Consider the following 19,706-nt stretch of genomic DNA (forward strand, 5'->3'; position numbering starts at 1 on the left):
GTAGTAGTTCGGAGTGATAAGGCGGTGACGGGGGCACAGGTACCAGGTGGCGCACCTGGTCGGGGTTAGTTCGCCGCGCACTCTCAGACCGTCGACACCGCATCGCCTGACATCGATTTCACAAGCCCATGTCGAAAAGAATGTACCAAAAGCTGGCCGAGGATTATGCGAAATTGAAGCGCAACGTGAAATGGCTCTACCTGCTCTACGAGCTCAACACACAGATCGCCATCTGTGAGCCCTGGGAAAAGGTGTTCCTCAGTAAGTGTTCAGCAGGGCCCGTGTCCTCGCCAAGATTAGGTCGCGCCACTATACGTATCTACAAAGTAACAACTTTGGCGCGGTATTATTGTCTTTGCTCATCGATATCTTATCTGTGCCGGTCAGTCGGTCTTAGTCATGGAGCGGCGAACACCCGACGTGCTAATGGATGGCCATGTCTCATCGAGTAATGTGTGTCTCCGGTCTCTCTTTCAGATGTCCTTCTGGGCAGCTTTGTCTCCTTGATCCTCTACGCTTCATTTGCCTTTGTACCAGGATATTGTGTGACGGTTTTTCACCTCTTGTGGCCCCAAACAAACATGCCAAATCTCACCAGCACCTGCAATGCGAATATCGAGGGGTTTTGTGGCAACGAAAGTGGATCAGTAATAACATAATCTTAGTTTAGCTTATCATAATCAATAAATAATTTTAAACATAACGATCATGACCTTTAATCCGCGCAAACAGCACGTTATCTGGAGACATCGAGGCCAAATAACAGGTCTGAAAAGTCTTTATTTCAACCCAACTGGCTTTTAAGGGAGAATTCCAGGTTTTAATATTTATAAATGTTTTAAATATAACTGCTTTTACATTTTTGAATGTTTACGGCACTGCCAGGTGCAAAAAATACATCAGATTAAAAAAACCAACATTTTGCTTATTATTTGAAAGGGGTGGCAATAATACGTTGGTATTTTCATAATCGGAGTCAACAGTCACACTGATTGTTTGTTTGGGTTTTGGTTTTCGTGGTTTTTTAATTTAATGAATTAATTTTACAATGTCCAACGATAAACGCACCGTTTATGTGGGCGGACTGGCCGACGAAGTTACAGAGAGGTTGCTTAACAATGCCTTTATACCGTTTGGCGACATTGCTGATATCCAAATGCCTGCGGACTACGAATCGCAACGTCACCGGGGATTCGCGTTTATAGAATACGAACAGGGCGAGGATGCCGCTTCTGCAATAGATAATATGGTGAGCAGGAATCCAGGAAAAATATAAAAAGATAATACAACCTATCCTACTATTTCCAGAACGACTCTGAGCTTTGTGGACGCACAATTCGCGTGAACTTGGCCAAGCCGGTGCGCGTAAAAGAGGACAGTTTCAAGCCCGTTTGGGCAGATGACGATTGGTTACAGAAGCACGCGGGTGCCACATTGCAGCCTGAAGGTGACTCAGAAGCGGAAAAGGTGGAAACTCCCTCCACGGGGCCGGCAGTCATCGAAAAATCAGAAAAACGTAACCCTCAAGTGTTCTTTGACATACGAATCGGCGGAAACGATGCCGGTCGGATTGTTATGCTCCTCCGGGCGGATGTTGTGCCCAAAACGGCGGAAAACTTTCGACAGTTGTGCACCCATGAGCAGGGCTACGGCTACAAGGGCTGCTCATTTCACCGGGTGATTCCAGAGTTTGTAAGTTGCAAAGTAAACATCCTGCCTTCTTTCCTATAGACCGTTTATCCAACAGATGTGTCAAGGAGGCGACTTTACAAATAACAATGGCACTGGCGGCAAGTCCATCTATGGCAAGAAGTTCAACGACGAGAATTTCAACTTGAAACACAATAGTTTTGGCACTCTGTCCATGGCGAACTCAGGCGCCAACACAAATGGCTCACAGTTCTTTATATGCACCACAAAGTAAGTCTTACAATCTGTGCTCTAGCAATTTCTTATGAATACCTTATTCTATCCAACAGAACCGATTGGCTGGACAACAAACATGTGGTATTTGGTCATGTTATCAGTGGTGCCGAGGTGGTGCGCAAGATGGAGCGTTGCGGCTCCAAGACGGGCACTCCCAATCAGAAGATAGTCATATATGCCTGTGGAGAACTGAAATAAAGATGCTCGAGCTAGTTTACTCTTCAACGGTCTCATTTATTGAAAAATCCACTAAGTCATAGTAAAGGCGGCAGGCAAATCCTACTGGAAGTAGGTCCTGGGCTTCCTGAACGAGAACAGCTTCCTGTTGCCCTTGTGGTGGACACGTTGGACCAGCGGGAACTTGATCTTGGAGTCGTGGAACTGCTTGACATGCACTCGGCGGGTCTTGGCAGCGGGGATCGACTCCACCTTAATGATCTGGATGGAGTGGGCACGAGCACGGTGGCGGGCGCCCATGTCGCGGTAGCACTGAGTGACGGCACCGCCAACGGTCAGGTCACGGTACTCGCGGTACATGTTGTGGGTGCCCGAACGGGAATCGTATCGCAGCCAGATGCCGAAGTTCTTGATCTTCACGGGCGACGTCTCGTACACCTGCTTGATAGACACGATCTCGCCGGTGGTCTTCTTGAACTTTTTCAACTGGCGCAAGAAGTACCAGAAGCGGGATTTGGCAACGATGTTGTCAGGAGCAAAGATGCGCATCTTGTAGAGCGGCGTCTGGGGCTCCTTCTCGCTGGGCAGCTTGCGGCCCACGACCTCATACTCCTTCAACTGCAAAAAGGAGTTTGGTTTAGAAAGAAGGTTTATAAACTTTGTAAACAAATGTGTCCAATATCAGGCAAACAAACACACGCATGGCTGTTGGTTTTTTAGGTTATGTTGTCGGCGGCGCAGCGTAGTTATAAATTAATTTTTATAAGGCTTTAAAAATGTTTTAAAAAACTTTAAAACATTCAAAGATACTACAAATATCTTTAAATTACATTCGGTAAGCACTTAAGTGTATTTGTTTAAACGATTTGCCTTGCCAAACCACTTCTAACAATTTGTTTTTATAAGTAGGTGTTTCACACAAAAGCTGTGCATTTTTATTCCTTTCAACGATCCCATTGCATGCTGTAAGGATTTGCCTAGCTGTAGCACACACTTTTGACTCAAATAACGATCTTTTAAACCATTTTTTTTATTAAATACTAACCAATCCCTTGGCTCTCATGTTGGACGTTCACGCGAAAAGGAAACGGAAAGAGCTTGTCAGATAGGGATGACACTGAATTTGGATTCAGGGCTGGTAAAAAACTATCGATAGAAAATCGCTGAATAGAGACCAATGAAATGTATTTATTATAATCTAAAATAGGTAATTTGAGCTTTTTATATTAAATATCAGAAAGTTTTTTTTTTTGGATTTCAGTTTATTGTTTTTATGATTGGCACTAGCCAGCTATCGGTAGGCTACCACTGAACAGTAAATGAGCCACGCAGTGATGCTTGCCACAGGGTTGCGTTTTTGGCAGTCACACCAACACGCTGCGCAAACAATCGAAAAATATTCCATCTCTAGCTTCTGCGCGTGTTTCGATGTAAAAAAGGCGAAAAATATTGCTAAAAATCTTGTTTTTCATGCATAATTCGAGCGCTTTCCGCAGTATACATGTGAAATATACAGGCCACCATCGCTACTTAATGTGCTGCAATTGCAACAGAGTGGTAAAGTGCGCAACCAAAGTGAGCAGAAGATAAAATGCAAAGCGTGGACGGCGACGTGCAAAAAGAAGAAAATTTTTTACCCCGCACAGAGACGCGCAAAAAGGCAAGCAGGCGACTTCATTGGGATTAATCTAAAAAGGAATTGCGTGCAATTGTGAAATCCGCTTGCATAACTAGCAAAGGAGTCCTTTGCGTTTATAAACAATTGAATCTAATACCAGGCGTAAATTGTATAAGTACGCCAAGAGGTGGGGGCGCCCTATTCTCGTTCTGTCTCGTCTCGACCAATCCGCTGGGCAAATCTCTCGGTGTCGGTCTCTTTTGGTTCAGTTGAGCAGCGAACTTCCGTGAAATCGGTTCTTGTTTTGTCTACGTCCTCTCTTTGCGGTTTGCGCGCGTAAATTCGTCGTTCTCTCTCTTGTCCCTCTCTCTGCCGCCCACAATTTGTGGGAAAATTCTACCTAAGCAGGGGTACAGCAACAACAACAATAATACGTTGAGCAAAAACAGCAACAACAACAACACACAGGAGAAGAGCAGGTAAATAAACGTGCATAATTGCTGTATATGTGATTGTAGTGTCCATTCCAAGAATATTTCAAGTAAATTCGTTTATTTTTAGCAGAAAGTTGCGCTCTCGGCGGCTTTTTGCTACCATTTATTTTCAATTTTTGGCTTTACTTTTTGTGCCAGGGCTGCAAACACCCGATGACCGGTAATTTTTAATGTTTGTGCAATAAATATTGATAGAGAACCAATATTCGTATACAAAATCGCGTATTTCTCCCACATAAACTATTGAAAATATTGTCACTTTCTTGACGAAATGCCAAACCCTCATATCTCAGGTAATAATATTTTTTTTTCATTTCGCTTTCAGCTGCGTAGAGAACAACGAAAAATAGAGAGCGAGAACCGGAACGGATCCAACGCCAACGGCATGCAAAGGTAATAAAACTAATCATTTCTGCCCAAAGTGCGTTTAATCGATCATCGCTCTGATTGTTTGTTTGTTTCCCTTTATTTTGGCTGATAGCGTGTGAATGCAGAAAATATGATGGAAGCATTGGATCAGCAACAAGCCAAGCTAACGTCTAAAAGAGATGATGGAGAAGCAGGAACAGGAGCGGGAACGGGATCAGGATCGGGTACAGGAGCTGCCGGCGAGGAAGACGATTTCGAGGACCCTCATGATGCGCTGGGCATGGCGAAAGAGGAAAGCGAGGCCCATTTGCAGCAGGGAGAGAACAACAACGCACAGGAAAATTTCGGGGAAAAGCGGAAAAAGAGTGCTGGTGACGTGATAGACTTAACCCTGGCAAATGGCCAGGATTGTAAAGATACGCCAGAGAAAGGGGCATCCGAAACAGAGAAGGCAGATATGGTACACGAATCTGCAAAGAAATCTTCCGTGCATGTGATAGAAGACAGAGAAATGCCCGAGAAGGACACATCTCCCTTGGATTCGACAGTTTTCTCTCCATCCACAGATCTTATAAAGCAGGAGCGGGTGGACGGTTTCCCAGAAGAACTTCAAGAATCCGCTAAAATCTCACTGCAAGATGAGTTTTTAAATGACGTTAAATTAAAGACCGAAATGGATGATAAAGTCGATTCCGTTAGTGATAACCAAATGGAGTTCTTATCAGATGCCGAAGACCAGCCGATAAAGTCTCCTGAGGCAAAACAAGAAGCAGCAGTCATCAAGACGGAAGACAATTTCCTTACGGGGCAACCAGAGCACGATGACGTGGAAGCAAAATACTCTCCGTCTGCAAATAACGATTTTGAAAGCGATGATGAGAGAAAGGCGTACACCCCGGCAGTTATAGATCTTGAAACCGACTCTGAATGTGAGGAAAGGGAGTTCTTATCCATTAAAGATCCCAAAAGTCCCGTTTTAGAGAGTGAGGAAGAGAAGACACAGTCACAGTGCTCAAAAGATCTATATGAAGACGCAGTTGGTGAGGATCTGTCCCCTGCAGAGCCAGAAGTAGATGAAGCGCAATCGCAACCTACCGGCGAATCTCTATTAGGGGGATCCGATACAGCGGACTCTCCTTCGTTGACCATGGATGTGGATCTTCCAAGCAGCGAAGACGATCATGCGCCCTCTGGACCTATTAAAATTGAGTCGGATTCGGAAGACGAAGCTCTCAAGGGTAACATTAATTCAAAGAAACACCCTGTAGAGGTCGTTCCTCTAATCAAACTTAATGGGGCGCATCAAGCTTTAAAAGAGGAGAAGTTGGAAGAAAATGAGCAGGAGCATGTGGAGTCCCCCGGCCAAGAGCCAGAAGAACCCAAGCAACTGTCTGTGATAACAAACCACTCTGGCAACAACAGTAAGGTGGAGGACACACCTGTTTCCCAGGAGCCGCCGCTCTCTTTTATCCTTCCCGTTCGTACGAGCCGCAGTAGGAGCACAAGTAGTAGGTGCAGCACCGTAAGTTCCGCCTCCCAGCCCCAGCTGGTTATCGATCATCCGGAGAGCGAGCACAATTCCAGGGTGCAGACGCTGAAGCTTTCCCTGAAGCGCAGGCGCAGCAAAAGTTCCTCCGTCAGTCAACCCGACAAACAGCCAAAGGTCGATAAAGGCGGATCCGTCTCCTCACTGTTGCTACAACGCCTTCAGGGGAATCCCAATGTGGGTCCACCGGTTGCCCCTGCGGAGAGCCAAGTCCTAAGTTGTCCAAAGTGCAGCCTGCAGTTCGAGTTCGAAAGTTTTCAACAGCTAAATGAGCATCAGGCTCAGTGCAGCGGGATCAGGGGCGAAGAAAATACCAGCTCTCAGCCGACAGTAAAGAAAGAACGCTTCTTTCGCTGCGCCCAGTGTAGCAGCGTGCACCAGTGCTGGCACTTCTTCCTGCACATAAGGGAAGTTCATCAGCGCTACATCTGCTTGTACTGTAACCACGTCTATCCAAGTGTGGAGAAGCTGTCGCTGCATCTGGAGAACAAGCACGATATCGACCAGAGCCACTTCGCCAAGGATGCGTGGGCAGAGCAACAAAGGTCGGAGGACAGGGCGAGGCATCTCATCTGTTGCACATGTCAGGCCACCTTTGTGCAAGGCTCCGACTTTGAGGGTCACGATTGCTCCCAGCTAATGCAACCCTGTACTTTGTGCGGCCAAAAGGGCTGCCATGCCTTGGGCTGTAAGAATAACAAACGAAAACCGTTGAGAAGACGGAGAAAGGCGCGGAAGCCGCCGGAACCACCTCTGGCGCCGTCGCATGAGGCAGTTGAACAACCCGCGCCAATTGAGTTAATACAGGAACCGGAACCACCGCAGTTGCATCTGCAACCGGATGTCCAAAACATTTTCCCAGCAGAAAACAGTAAGTTGCAATAATTTGGAGTTTTTTATTCAAATTTCTAAATACATACTTTACAGTTCCAGCACCCGAGCCCGTCGACGATCCTCCAGCGCCTCCCATACCCAAATTGGTGGTGCCGAAGATTATGCTGCGGGTGCCAAAAGAATTTCAGAAGTCGGTGGACGCTGCTCTAAGCAGTACGGATACGGAGGACGAAGAAATAGACACGACGCAGCCATTGGAAGAAGCTCCGCCAGCACCAACCGAGGACTTATCCGTTGAGGCACTACCTCCTCCAAATCCAGTGCTATGTTTTGATGACTCAACATCGGCCAAGTTAAATCGAGTTTTGGCAGAATTGGAGCGCACCAAGCTGGACATTGAACGAACCAAGGCGGATATAATTACCAAAAAGCAGGCCAAAGTTATCATGGCACATGCAGAGGTGGAGAATGTGCCGCAAGTGATGGATCCTCCGCAGCAGTTACAGCCGCAGCAAGAGGAGCAGCGTCGTTGGTCCCTTACGCCGCCAGCATCGCCACACAATAATCATGTCAATCTTCCCGAACCTCAGCCAGCGGTGATCACTGAATTCCAAGATCGGCCCGATGCAGTGCGTCGCAACAGCCTAGGCAGTGATTGCATGGACATAGATGACAGCTTGAATGCTCCGGAGATGGAGGATAGTAGGGAACAACCCGAGGAGCAGGACGAATCACAGGAGGTGGCACAGCCTGTACAGGAAAATGATCATGATGTTGAACCGATACCCGTACAACCGCTTCTACCCGCCGACGGAATTATGGTGGCTGGGGAGGACACGCACACAGTGGATCTGCAATTAGATCGTCCCCTGGATCGATTTTCGATGGTGGATTTCGTTCGTTTGTGTTTAAAATCAGTGTACTCCACCTGCCTGTATTGCAATCACGCACGAAGAATCGCGGTGAACGGAAAGCAGTTAGTGCTCCACATAATCAGCCAGCACAGGTTCACAGCTACGGTGGATAGCATTACGGCGGAGGAGCTACATGCGGAGACGATCGTGGCAAGGCTAAAGAGCTTCCTTCCGCACCTAGAAAACGAGTATATGAACTCGGCCAGTTGTTGCAGTCTGGAAAATGGGAAGTATGTGGAGCCATTCAACGAGCGAATCTACGAGTGCTTCACCTGCCGCTATGTAACCTCCACGCATAAGGAGCTGTACACCCACAACAGGAGGATGCACATCAAGTCGAACATAATGTGTGTCATGTGCCAGACGAATTTCTACAGCTACAGCGAGATTCTGTGTCACATTTGCCCAGGCGAAGTGGCCGGGAGCATCTATGACCTCCAATTCCGGTGCTGCCTGTGCGAGATGGCTCCCTTGCCCTCGGCCTTTAGGCTAATGGTGCATTTGAGGAAACAGCACCAGGCCTGCGACATCTGCCTGGAGGATTGCCAAAGCCAAGCGAAGCTCTCGGCGCACGTGTGGAAGCACAAGTTGCTGCATTTGTGCTATCGCTGTGGTATTGCCTACAGAAACAAGCAGGACATCTCAAAGCATCTGTTTTGGAAGCACGGAACGGAGAGCGCAAGCTGCAAGCAATGTCTCCAGAAGCGCTGGCGTCATGTCTACCACTTTTGTGTGCCGCCCGCGCAGTTTCCATGCGAGCAGTGCGGCTTCATCTTCAGCAAGGCCATCTATTTGGAGGTGCACCAAAGGATGCACACAGGGGATTTCCGTTATGCGTGCACAGAGGTTGGCTGTGAAGAAAAATTTGTGTCGCGCAAGCTGCTGCTTAAGCACGCCAATAGTCATGTGGCGAAAGAACTGCCCCCACCATCTTCCGAAGTGCCGACGAATGACGAGAAAGTGACCGAAAAGCTGGATGAGGTCAAGCAGGAAGCGAAGGAGGGCGACGAAACGGTGGACGGAAATATTAACGAGAAGAATCTTTCGCCTAAAGCAGAACCCAGTAAGGATTCCACCAAGAAAGAGGAGTCAGTCGACAAGGAGGCGGCAAAAGAACCGACAGCGAGTAAATCTGAGAGTCGCAAGCGGCGCAAAAAGTCTAAGCGCAACAAGGAATCCCTTGAGGACCTCAACCTCATAGCCCCCAATCTGTCGGAGTCGGACAGCAGTGATGACAGTGATTCCGATGCGCCGAGAAGTAGCCACCAGGAGCAGGCAGTACTGCCAATGCGATCTTCTGTAGACGATTTGGGAATGCCCAAGGTAATGCTGTCCCCATCCTCGGAAAGCGATGCCGACGAAGCGGATGGCAAGCCCAAACTGAAGCAGAAAGAAGAACCTTCTGATGCCTCCAATGAAGATAAAGAGATAGAGAAAGCCGATCAAGACTCGGAGCCCAAGAAGGAGGAAGAGCAAGTGGATGTGTCGATTTGGAAAAACCTCCTACAAAACCAGCCACACAATCCGGAAGATCAAGCCGTTAAGGAGGAGGATGGGGAGTCAGTGGTGGTAAATCAGCCACCTGCCAAGCTCCATGTGGCTTGGTCTGATCACGATTACTGCAAGCTGCACCGCACTCCTCCCCCTTCGCCCGTTAAACAAAAGCCTGCTACCAATGCCTCCACTAAAGCGCCTGGGCAGAATGTCTCCAGTGACAGCGATAGCTCCAGTAGCTCCAGCTCCTCAGACTCGGATTCGTCGAGTTGCTCCTGCGGTTCGAACTGCAGCTGTAGTTCTAGCAACAGCAGTAGTTCCAGCGATGATTCCGACGACTCGGATAGCTCCAATGCTCGAGGATCGCCTCAAAAGCGGTCGCGCAAGAAATCTGTGAGGATGAAGAAGAGCTCAGAGTCCCTCAAAAAAGTACCCCAAAATGAGCAGGAACAGGATGAGGATGTTAATGTCTCTGCCCCCAATGAGAACAACATTCCTGCTGCTCCGCCTTCGCCCATGTACAATGAGTCTGATTTCGATACTGCTTTCTCGGAGACTGATGAGGAGTTCTACGACTCGCATCCCCAGAAACTGGCCAACGAGCTGCTGGCCCAGAAGCGCGAGGCTCTCATGGCAGAGCATGCTCCTTTGCGACCGAGCAACAACTACGATATTGTGGAGAACAGTCGACCCTCGACTCCCTCACTTCCCGAGGAGGCGTCCGCTTTTGCGGAGAAGCGGGAAAGGGTAAGAAACAAGAAGAAGAAGCGGGAACGAAAGTCTACTTGTAAGTCCGGAAAGCTGCCTCCGGTAGCTAGTACTCCCCCTGCCCATGGACGGAATGGTGCCCGAAATATCAGCAATGCCTGGAATGGTGGCGCCTTTAGAGCCACCCACTCCCATTCAGGCTCACCCAGAATCGTCTCTTTTTTCTGTCACTCCACTAACCCATCGTCACCTGCAGTCTTCGATGACCAGAATGAGTGAGGGAAGTAGTTGCTCCGATGCCGACGGCCAACTGAAGCGTTCGAAACGCCAGCGAAGACCGAATAAGTTCTACGGGTATACGAGCGACGATGAGAACATGAGCGCCGTCCTGGCGCCACCGCTTCAGGTGGGAATGCAGCTGATTAAACCCCAGCCGCCGCCACAGTTGACCTGGGCCAAGGAGGATCTGCCAACACCGCCCAAACAGCGGAATAGAAATAACAACAGCCACCACCATCACTCGCACAGCAATGGAGGAATTTCATCGGCCGGATCGTCGCGGAAGAGAAGTAAGCAACGATCGCTGCTCAGCGCAGGAGGATCGCGTTCCGCCAAGCGCCACAAGCCGGATCGAGAGGATCACTTGCCACCCATTCCGACCCTCAAGATTCGGCCCAGCCTGCTGCCCAGCACGGCTCCGCCGACAGACAGCAGTGACAGCAGCTCGGACGACGAAGATGCAGAGATTAATGTGACAAGTTTGGTGGCGACCCCGCAACCAGCGGCACCCCCAGTTCTGAGCACTCCTCTGCCGGCGGTCTTGCCAGTGCAGCCACCTCCACCGCCGCCGCCGGCGGCCACGGCTTTCAACCAACCCATACCGCCTGCTTTGCTGCCCAATCCCGGCTTCGCCACTCTGCAGTACTTCAAGGCCAACAACATCCGGTACCCCATACGACCGCCTGCGGGAGCGCGTCTTGCTCGCGAGGGAGAGTCCGTGTACTGCTACTGTCGCTGTCCGTACGACGAGGTGTCCGAAATGATCGCTTGTGACGGGGACAACTGCCTTATCGAGTGGTTCCACTTTGAGTGCGTGGGCATCATGGTGGCGCCGCAGGGCAAGTGGTTCTGCGCCGAGTGCAGGCCGAAGTACTCGGAGGGTATCTATCAGGGCGCCAGTGCCCAATAAACGGACGCGGATTATCTGCATTATTGGTTCCTCCTACCACAAGAAATCAACTATAACTACAAACCCCACTACAGAATGGATTACGCTTATTAATGATAAAAATATGTAGTCGCTTTCTCTCGACGATCGGCCGAGAAGAAGATATCTATATCTTATCCAAACTACTAAAAAAAAAAAAGATACCTAGAGTAATAAAGTAACGTATTTTTAAAGATCGAGGGCAGAATGAAACCCCAGGCTCAAAAAAGCTCTCCGAGGAGAGCCTAAGCTAAGCTAATGCTAATTTAAATATCTGCAACTAGCTTATCAAATTATATATATTTCTATATTCACTTAAATTGTATGTAAATATCGATGGCTGCATATTTCGTATGCACTTTGTAAAATAGCTAGATTACTCAAGAGATCCCATTAACACTTAGACTATAGGGTTTACATTTATAAATAGCAGTCCCCAAGTATAGTACATAACTAAGTCTACACATATACTTATAATGACTATGATTAGAACACAAACAAATCGAAAGCCAGCTGCAAAACGGAATGCAATGGATTATGGGAGAAATAAACTTGCAACATTGTGAGACGTATACAACAAAAATATCAAAACTAATTGTCCTAATTTGTTTGGCCAATCGTCGACGGGACTAATATTGGTTCATCAATTTATATGGTAATCAATGGGGCATTAGGATATATAATTGGTTGCATTGAGAGAAGGAAAGGAAAAAGTGGATAGAGGGTTTACGTGTGCAGGTAATATAATGTAAATTTTTACTATATATGTTACTATATTTTTTTTTTTGTAATTTTCTTTTCTAACAACGCGTGCAATTTATTGTTCAATATTAATCTTAGGAGTTTTTATGGTACCCATAACTCTTCCGTAAGATTTGTGAGTTCTGGGAATTCCTATTACAATCCCCAAATAGTTGTTGTTTAACCAACCGACTGCGTTGCGGGTTTAATATCCTAGAAAAGAATTCCTTGCTCCCGGCTCTGATTATGCCAAAGTAAATGCAAATAAGCCACGACTGCCGGACAATGTTGTTGTAGTTGCGCACGATGAATGGGCACGAAAGGCGCCAGGGTCAGCGGTGGGGTCACCCCCCGTCCACTCACCCACGCGGATTTATGAGGGAGTCTCGGTTTGTTTACCAAACAGCACGTTGATTTAATTGCTATTATGGAAAGGAGTCGCAGTAGCGAGTTCCCTCGGCGAGTGGAAGCAACAACCACATCAGAGTTCAATTACAGGTGGTGCCGAGGGTGTTACCCCCGACTGGACGGGCGGACGACTGCTCGGTCGGGCGGGTGGTTGTCCAGTGGTGTGCGTGCACTGAAATTACCATAAATCTGATGGCTCGAATAAAAAAGGCTGCTCTGGTGAACTTGGCCAGTTAGTTCGTGTTGAGTTTTCGCGGCGAGCGGTTAACCGGAAACGCGGACAGCCGGAGAACGAAGCGGACTTTTGATTATCGGCTGACCTGCGTGTCCGTATTGCCATGTCCACGGGACATCCCAGTGCTGAGCAAACAGAAACACCCCCTTATCCCGCCGCCGCCTAGCTGGTGGCATCCACATAGGTGACCATGGTGCGCCGGGCCTCGAGTGTTCCGCATCTAAACAGTAGTGGCGGCAGCAGTGCGGATAGCGCCGGCACGTCGGGAAGCCGCCGGGGTCGGGCGCCTGTGGCCGGTTCGCGCGGTCGGAAGGCGCCCTCTTCCACCTCCACCGGCCAGAATCAGCGGCAGAGCTCCGGGAGCAGCAGCAGTGTGCCGCGATCCCGCAGTCTGACCAACGGCATGCGGCGCCTGAGTCCGCAGAAGGGAACCGGGAGCAGCGGCGGGGGAGGAGGTAGCTCCCGGAATACGCCGTACTTCCTGCGTTCACGCGAGAATGAGTAAGTGCGGGAATGGATTGCGATGCTTCCCACCGTAATCAATGGGCGATAAGTTGTGAAGTCTGCCGAACTACTAACAGTAGCCTCACGCACTAGAAGTCTTTGAATCCAAACTTAGATCGATTGTTCTATCTTATTCTGCCTCACTTTGAAAGATAAAGAAATTTGAATGTAAGGTACAGGCTAAGTAAAGCTTTGGTTCGGCTTAATAAGTTAGTCAGTCTCCACTGTACCTTTATTTTTGGAATTTTAATAGCTACAGGAATATTAAAAATGCGTTCTTTCAAAAACCTTGGCAAAGTCGTAATATAGGCCATTATTTATTGAAAGTGCCTATAGGGGGAAAATGTATTAATTTGCATCAGAACGTGTGGCAGGGCGGGAAGGGAAAAGATGAGGGGAGAGGCTAATGATAACACGACAGGCCAGGAGCTGCCCACCCCTAATAGGCGATCCATTATAAACCCTATGGGCGAAGGTAAGGAAGCAACGCCACAAGCCAAACCATAATGACCACGCACAATAAGCCAGGAGGCAGACACGACGACTGACGGACGGACAGGCCATCAAGCGGACAGACAAACGGACGAACTGTGAGGTGGACTGACCGGCCTCCATTTAAGCAGTTTCTAGCTCGGAAATGGAGGAAAGCAACGACAGATCTGAGGGTTGAGTTCCGAACGAGTCCGACACAAATCGATTTTGCAATTAAAGCATATTGAAGTCTGTCTGTGTATGACCGGAGTAGAGAGCGAAAGTGACATTTGTATGTTAGTTTTTATATTCTATGTGGGTTCAGGTGTGGCAGACACAACGGAGTTAAGGTTAAGGACCCTGGCTCCTTAGCTCGCTGGCAAGTGGGTTAAGTGCCAGTTTGTGGTTTGCCTCCATTTGGAAGGGATCATTAATAATTTAGGGAAGAAAAGTAGCTTAGTAAGAAGAAAGTCTTTTTGAAGTTCCACTAACTTTCTTTGACTTATTTTGACTTTTTTGTATTTCCCACTCTTGATGGTAATTATAAAGGATGTTCAAGTTTCAAACCAAAGCGGAGTTCACCCATTAGCTGCCTTTTAACGTGTAATTTAATTGTTCGTCAAGTGCCATTATTCAGGCTAATGTTCTCTAAAAGATACTCAGGCTAATGAACAAGGCCACAATTGACACCTATGTCACTTGGTAATTTATTGAATTGTCTGGATATACAGAAACCGAGTTTATTTTATAGATACGACGTGATTAATCCCACCAGGCTAACCGCATTATGGGCGTTATAATTATTTTGGAGCACGCATGTGTTTTAGCCTTTTGATTAATTAACGCGATGATAGCTATATGATTGACGACACACTTTGAATTGGAAGTGGGATAATATATATCCATTTGATATAGTCAAAAACTTTTATATATTAGCTCAATACCCGGCAGTGTCCAATCCGTTTTCAGGTCAACACTCAAAAAGTGACTTCGCGTGCGTAGCTCTAGGTTTTGCAGTTAAAAATCCTCATATACTATAATGTTTATATCCATATAGATTTTCTGGCATGCACGGGTTAGGTCATAATTACGCCCCCGCAGATAATCAAGCCTTGCATTTCGTTGCCTAAACTTTGCATGGCTAATAAATGTATCCCGCGGACGACTTCGGTTGCCTCGGATTCCATGGTTGGGAAATAAAAGTGAGAGTTCTCACTCGCCACACTCTTTATTTGAATGGCAAACAAATGGCCAGAAAAACCCACATTGTGACTTCTCTTTGGGCTTAGCCTGAGGTTTCTCGTTGCTTTTAAATCAGGCCTGGGTAATTATTGATATTAGCTCCGAGCAAATATCAACAATACATATTTACAAGTAGGCTTTCATTTACCAATTGCATTTTAGAGCAGACCCCACTTAAAAAGTATAACAAATTGTAAATATCTAGATCTCATCGTTTTGATTATTATGTTCAACCAAAGACTATAGAATATCTATATTCTATAGTCTTTGGTTCAACCTATAACAGTATTGGAGGATTATTTTGAAACGAATCAAAACTTTCGCTTTTAGCTAGCACGTCACAGGGATTTTATTGGCCGATTAAATATTAAAAATGAATGGGGTAGACTAAAAGTTGATTGAACTTTCCTCAGCGTTGGCTTCTTAAGTTGCCGCACCTGAGGTTTCGTGTTAATTTTCTTCTATTGGCGCCCTCTGAAATATTTACCAAGAGCACACAGCCGGCCCTACTCATGTCTGATTAATAAAGGTAGAGTGAAGTATGGCCATTAGGGCATAAATGTTTAACAAGTCATTTACGTGAAAATGTTAAATGTCAGCTATGGGCCACACACAATCACGCCAGGATGGCACATTGCACATACGCCGCGTTGCCCGGCCTATTTGCGGTTCAATAAACTGTTTGTATTGGGAACTTTGTTCGGTTTGTGTGGGATACCATAAAATTAGAGGAATAATTGCTGGTATGGCGTACGATCAAAACAAAAACTATGGAAAATCTTAATCAATAATTAACTGCTATGTATTTACACATTTCCATAATGCGCTAGAACGGTATTTCTTTGAAACGAATTTGTTAATCCAATTGAAATGTAACCTCTGACCCCCCTCAAGTAAACTAATAATGAATTAGTGTGAAAAACGTGGTCGAATGATTCGATATAAGCCCCATGAGCAATGAGCCATGCCATCCACCCTTAACCTTGGCTATTTATAGGCCGCCCAACGTCAGAACTCCATCAAGTTCAAGGCAAATCCACTAAAATCACGGAAATTCGCAGAGGCCACAACAATCCTAGTTCATAAAACAGTGGTCGCTTTACTTCACTTTGATTGATTAATTGCGATTCTAGGAATTGTGAGCGTCATTTGGGTTCTAAGCTAAAAGTTGAAAGTGTGTTTTTATTTTACTTAATCTTTTATCCATGAAGAATTGGTAGTGCTGACACCCTGGAAATCGTGGCGTCCAAATCAACGGGCAGCGAGGAGTGCTCTACGCCCGAGGATAATATCAATGTGGTGGTTCGAGTGCGTCCGTTAAATGAAAAAGAGAAACGGGATCGTCATGGATCCACGCTTCAGTTTCCCGGAAACGGACAGGTTATAGTAAGTATGGTCCTCCATTATCCTATTTTTATGCTAAAACAAATCCGCTCCAGCTGGAGGGCAATGATGTGGGTCAGAAGAGGTCCCATAATCGTGACAGCGTTCGCGTGTTTACCTACAACGTGGTATTCGAGCCAGGAGCCACGCAGGAGGACATCCTTGACTACTCGGGCATCAAACGCATCATCGAAATGGGCATTGAAGGATTCAGTTGCACCGCGTTTTGCTACGGACAAACGGGATCCGGCAAAACGCACACGCTCACCGGACCCCCGGATTTGGTTAGTAGGAAAACAAACAATATTTAAGAGAACGGTTTTAAAGCCATGGCTTTTTCAGTTCGTTGGAAAACCGAACCCTAAGGACCCGCGACATGGCCTCATCTTCCGCTCGTTTTTGTATCTCTTCCAATTGATTAAGAATCGCAAGGACGTCAACTACGTGCTGAAAGCCTCCTTCATGGAAATCTACAATGAGCGGGTAAGCAAAGCCCAACGCAGAACTTTCCATTTACTTCAACGACTTTAATGTCAATGGCTTGACCTCAGTACATTCAATTTAAATTCAAATTGCTTTGCCATAATACTGATTGCTTCAGCCGCGAGTATGTATTGCATTGACCTCTATTTAATGGATGTCAGCACGCTTCACCTACCGAAAACGAAATGGACAGAAAGTCCACCCACCTTTCTTGGGTTGTCACAATGCGTAAAATGTTTTCTGCATTTTGCGTGGAATTTTCAATGATTTGTTTTCTTAGCCCACCTGCCATTTCCTTATTCGATTCGCAAATTGAATTTAATTTTTTATCTTTCGCTAGGTAATCGATTTGCTCAATCCTGGAAGTGCGCGGAAACCGCTGGCAGTGCGATGGTCCAAGAAATCGGGTGGCTTCTTTGTGGAGAACCTTTTTACGGTGGACTGCGAGGAATTGGATGACCTGCTGGCTGTTCTGGAAGAAGGTAGAGGATTTCACACATTACAAAATGAGTACTTGGTGTTTTGCCGGCTCAAGGTCTGGGGGACATCAAAAAACACAATTTATTTTTTTTTAAAAACCAATATATTTCGGTTGCTCCTCGGCAACCGTCTTCAGGGCAAATTTTGACACGTCTGCGCCAAGTGACGTGGAGTTGAAAAAATGAGGAAATTTACTAACTTTGTGGATGTTGCCTTCCTTTTTAGGTATGAGAAATCGAGCCGTTGGCTCTCATGCCATGAACGATCACTCCTCGAGGTCCCACACAATCCTGACGGTCCACATCCTGTCCGATCAGCAGACGGATGGTGGGGTGTTCCTTTCCAAACACGGAAAGATCAACTTCGTGGACCTGGCTGGCAGTGAGCTGACCAAGAAGACCATGAGCGAGGGAAAAACCCTGGAGGAGGCGAACAACATCAACAAGAGTCTCATGGTACTGGGTTATTGTATCTCCTCACTGAGCGATTCCAAGAAGAGAACTGGACACATTCCATACCGAGACAGCCAGCTGACCAAGCTTTTAGCGGACAGCCTGGCGGGGAACGGCGTTACCTTGATGATCGCCTGCGTGTCTCCAGCTCACTACAATCATGCTGAAACGCTGAATACCCTGCGTTATGCCTCGCGGGCAAAGAGGATACGCACCAAGCCAGTGATCAAAATGGATCCCAGGGAGGCACTGATCCTTAGTCTGAAGAGGGATATCCATGCGCTCCAGATGGAGAACGACCACCTTAAGGCGGCTCTGAATCTTCACCATCAAACGGCACCGAACGGAGGGGCTGCCGAAAACCTCCTCGAGCTTCAACTGGATCGCGTGAGCAGCGGTGGAGGAGTGCCGGTGCCCAAAGTGGATCTGCAGCGACTACCAGAGCTGGATGGCTCCGAACTGGCCGAGCTTGTGAAACTCTACATGGTGGAGAACGAGTCCCTGCGTCAAGAGAACAATCACTTGTTCACCGTGCGGGAGACCATCCTGAGGGATCAGGAGATTGTCTGCCGCGAGAATGAGCGCCTACTCAAAAAACTGGAGGATGTTAACAAGTAAGTAGTAGTAAGCAGTAGTAGTAAACCTTGCCTTGGGCTTTATAACACATTTTCCGGATGGGTGTTAGTTTTTCCTTCAGGCCTGGCTCATTGTTCTCTCCCATTTCTGACTCGTTCTAGGTCGAAAACGAAAGGGGACGAGGACAATGAGCCAAGCAAGGAAGCCCAGATGAAAAAGGAGTAAACCAATAATATATCAGTCGTTTTTTACTTTTTACATATTATTGTGGAATATGTATTTGGAAATGTTTTTTAAAAACAAGCCTTGAGTGTGACTAGTCTTATAAGAATTTGTAATAAAAGTTTGTTTTTGTTCCTATGAATTGGAAAAGGGCTTCTAGAAAAATTTATAAAAATTTTTGGAGAAATTGATTTGAAAATTTGTATACCTCTGCAAAGGTATTAGAATTTAAGTAATAAGTTTCCAACGCAGTAAAGGACACATCAGGACACATAAAGGACCCCAAAAAGTATTTATATTCTTGATTAGCATCACCAGCACTTGAAAGTCTATAACTTTTCCTAATGATGTCCGATTTTGATTGATATTGTGACTTAGTCCTTTAAGGAACTGCATTATTACTTTGGATTCGATTTTTAGATCGATTTTTATCACATTTTTATGATGTAAAGTCATAGCTTCGATGTTGTTTGTAGCCTTGTAAATTTTGGTTCGACAGAATTGATGACTGCAAGGGTACATATGTATGTATCTAAACTTTGGCTCCCCGAAGCTATTTTGTTTAATTTAATACTATAACTGTATTTCAGAGTCTGTGTCCGTTCACCTTTAATACCGGCACGTCCGGCAATATCTCCAACCTCAGGAATGGAAACTCCTGGCACTGAGATATGGACCAATCCCGAGCCTCTTCAATCTCCACCAGGATCGGATTTGCCCATTGAGCAGCGAATATCGGAAAACGCTGATAGAAGGACGGATACGGCTCAAAAACGAATCGATCAGCATCGCATTGCTAAAAATATTTTGATTATGGCCAACGCATTCCGGAAACCGGATTCCGATTTGGCAAAGGAGTTGAGCATTAATTCAGAAAAGGCAAAGCAGTCAACCGGTTTTATGCCTGAGTAAGTTCCAAAAGTATTGACAATTATACGCTGCTCTTAACTCTTTTATTTTCAGCATGCTTACATAATCAAATTAAAAAAAAAAACTAGTTCTAAGCTCAGTAAATTATTATATTTTTGCAATAAATAAAGTAAAAGATGTCAAAAAGACAAAAATATAATACAAATTCAATTTGTATTGTTTAAAAACGCACAATGTAAAATTTTTATTGGGAATTTTTTGGTTAATTTTATATAACGAAACCTTATTAAAAAATATTTTATTCTAGTAATAAACCGAGCTTTTATGATCCGTATAGCGTTTGAACTCCCCA

The 19,706-nt window shown here is 46.3% G+C and overlaps 5 protein-coding genes across 8 annotated transcripts; 4 read left to right on the plus strand and 1 right to left on the minus strand.

Annotated features, from left to right (window-relative positions):
- The first annotated feature begins 17 nt into the window (after positions 1–17).
- On the plus strand, positions 18–703 carry LOC108093731 (serine palmitoyltransferase small subunit B). Its single transcript, XM_017193986.2, has 2 exons — positions 18–261; positions 478–703. Exons 1-2 carry the CDS (start codon positions 129–131, stop codon positions 657–659), a joined length of 315 nt encoding a protein of 104 aa, XP_017049475.1. The 5' UTR covers positions 18–128; the 3' UTR covers positions 660–703.
- A 273-nt stretch (positions 704–976) lies between these two features.
- LOC108093864 (peptidyl-prolyl cis-trans isomerase E) lies at positions 977–2,143 on the plus strand. Its single transcript, XM_017194204.2, has 4 exons — positions 977–1,249; positions 1,309–1,692; positions 1,748–1,920; positions 1,980–2,143. Exons 1-4 carry the CDS (start codon positions 1,049–1,051, stop codon positions 2,122–2,124), a joined length of 903 nt encoding a protein of 300 aa, XP_017049693.1. The 5' UTR covers positions 977–1,048; the 3' UTR covers positions 2,125–2,143.
- On the minus strand, positions 2,140–3,279 carry LOC108093865 (60S ribosomal protein L18a). The gene is made up of 2 exons (XM_017194205.1): positions 3,149–3,279; positions 2,140–2,721 (listed from the first exon to the last, which is right to left on the minus strand). Exons 1-2 carry the CDS (start codon positions 3,164–3,166, stop codon positions 2,206–2,208), a joined length of 534 nt encoding a protein of 177 aa, XP_017049694.1. The 5' UTR covers positions 3,167–3,279; the 3' UTR covers positions 2,140–2,205.
- A 213-nt stretch (positions 3,280–3,492) lies between these two features.
- On the plus strand, positions 3,493–11,870 carry LOC108093863. Its single transcript, XM_017194203.2, is given in 5 exon segments — positions 3,493–4,200; positions 4,541–4,608; positions 4,697–7,001; positions 7,058–10,199; positions 10,201–11,870. Coding segments are annotated over 3 exon segments (6,498 nt in total). The 5' UTR covers positions 3,493–4,200; positions 4,541–4,608; positions 4,697–4,714; the 3' UTR covers positions 11,270–11,870.
- An 829-nt stretch (positions 11,871–12,699) lies between these two features.
- LOC108093650 (kinesin-like protein KIF12) lies at positions 12,700–19,475 on the plus strand. Of its 4 annotated transcripts, XM_017193808.1 has the most exons (8): positions 12,700–13,172; positions 16,100–16,274; positions 16,328–16,555; positions 16,614–16,754; positions 17,095–17,236; positions 17,460–18,300; positions 19,075–19,392; positions 19,448–19,475. In XM_017193808.1, exons 1-8 carry the CDS (start codon positions 12,862–12,864, stop codon positions 19,458–19,460), a joined length of 2,169 nt encoding a protein of 722 aa, XP_017049297.1. In that variant the 5' UTR covers positions 12,700–12,861; the 3' UTR covers positions 19,461–19,475. The 4 variants fall into 4 exon arrangements, with proteins under 4 accessions (XP_017049297.1, XP_017049300.1, XP_017049299.1 ...); XM_017193811.1 differs by lacking the exon at positions 19,448–19,475 and having other exon boundaries at positions 19,131–19,254; XM_017193810.1 differs by lacking the exons at positions 19,075–19,392; positions 19,448–19,475 and adding an exon at positions 18,424–18,524.
- The last annotated feature ends 231 nt before the right edge of the window (positions 19,476–19,706 follow it).

Source organism: Drosophila ficusphila, unplaced genomic scaffold (genome assembly GCF_018152265.1).
Source record: "Drosophila ficusphila isolate 14025-0441.05 unplaced genomic scaffold, ASM1815226v1 contig_414, whole genome shotgun sequence".
NCBI classification, from domain to species: Eukaryota; Metazoa; Arthropoda; class Insecta; order Diptera; family Drosophilidae; genus Drosophila; species Drosophila ficusphila.

Excerpts from the sequence above, each read along its gene's own strand:
- LOC108093731 (XM_017193986.2), top strand. The coding sequence starts at position 129 with ATGTCGAAAAGAATGTACCAAAAGCTGGCCGAGGATTATGCGAAATTG. Across the intron at positions 262-477 it reads CTGGGAAAAGGTGTTCCTCA|ATGTCCTTCTGGGCAGCTTT; the intron begins GTAAGTGTTCAG and ends TCTCTCTTTCAG.
- LOC108093864 (XM_017194204.2), top strand. The coding sequence starts at position 1,049 with ATGTCCAACGATAAACGCACCGTTTATGTGGGCGGACTGGCCGACGAA. Across the intron at positions 1,250-1,308 it reads CTTCTGCAATAGATAATATG|AACGACTCTGAGCTTTGTGG; the intron begins GTGAGCAGGAAT and ends TACTATTTCCAG. Across the intron at positions 1,921-1,979 it reads TTCTTTATATGCACCACAAA|AACCGATTGGCTGGACAACA; the intron begins GTAAGTCTTACA and ends TCTATCCAACAG.
- LOC108093650 (XM_017193808.1), top strand. The coding sequence starts at position 12,862 with ATGGTGCGCCGGGCCTCGAGTGTTCCGCATCTAAACAGTAGTGGCGGC. Across the intron at positions 13,173-16,099 it reads CTGCGTTCACGCGAGAATGA|AATTGGTAGTGCTGACACCC; the intron begins GTAAGTGCGGGA and ends TTATCCATGAAG. Across the intron at positions 16,556-16,613 it reads TCACCGGACCCCCGGATTTG|TTCGTTGGAAAACCGAACCC; the intron begins GTTAGTAGGAAA and ends TGGCTTTTTCAG.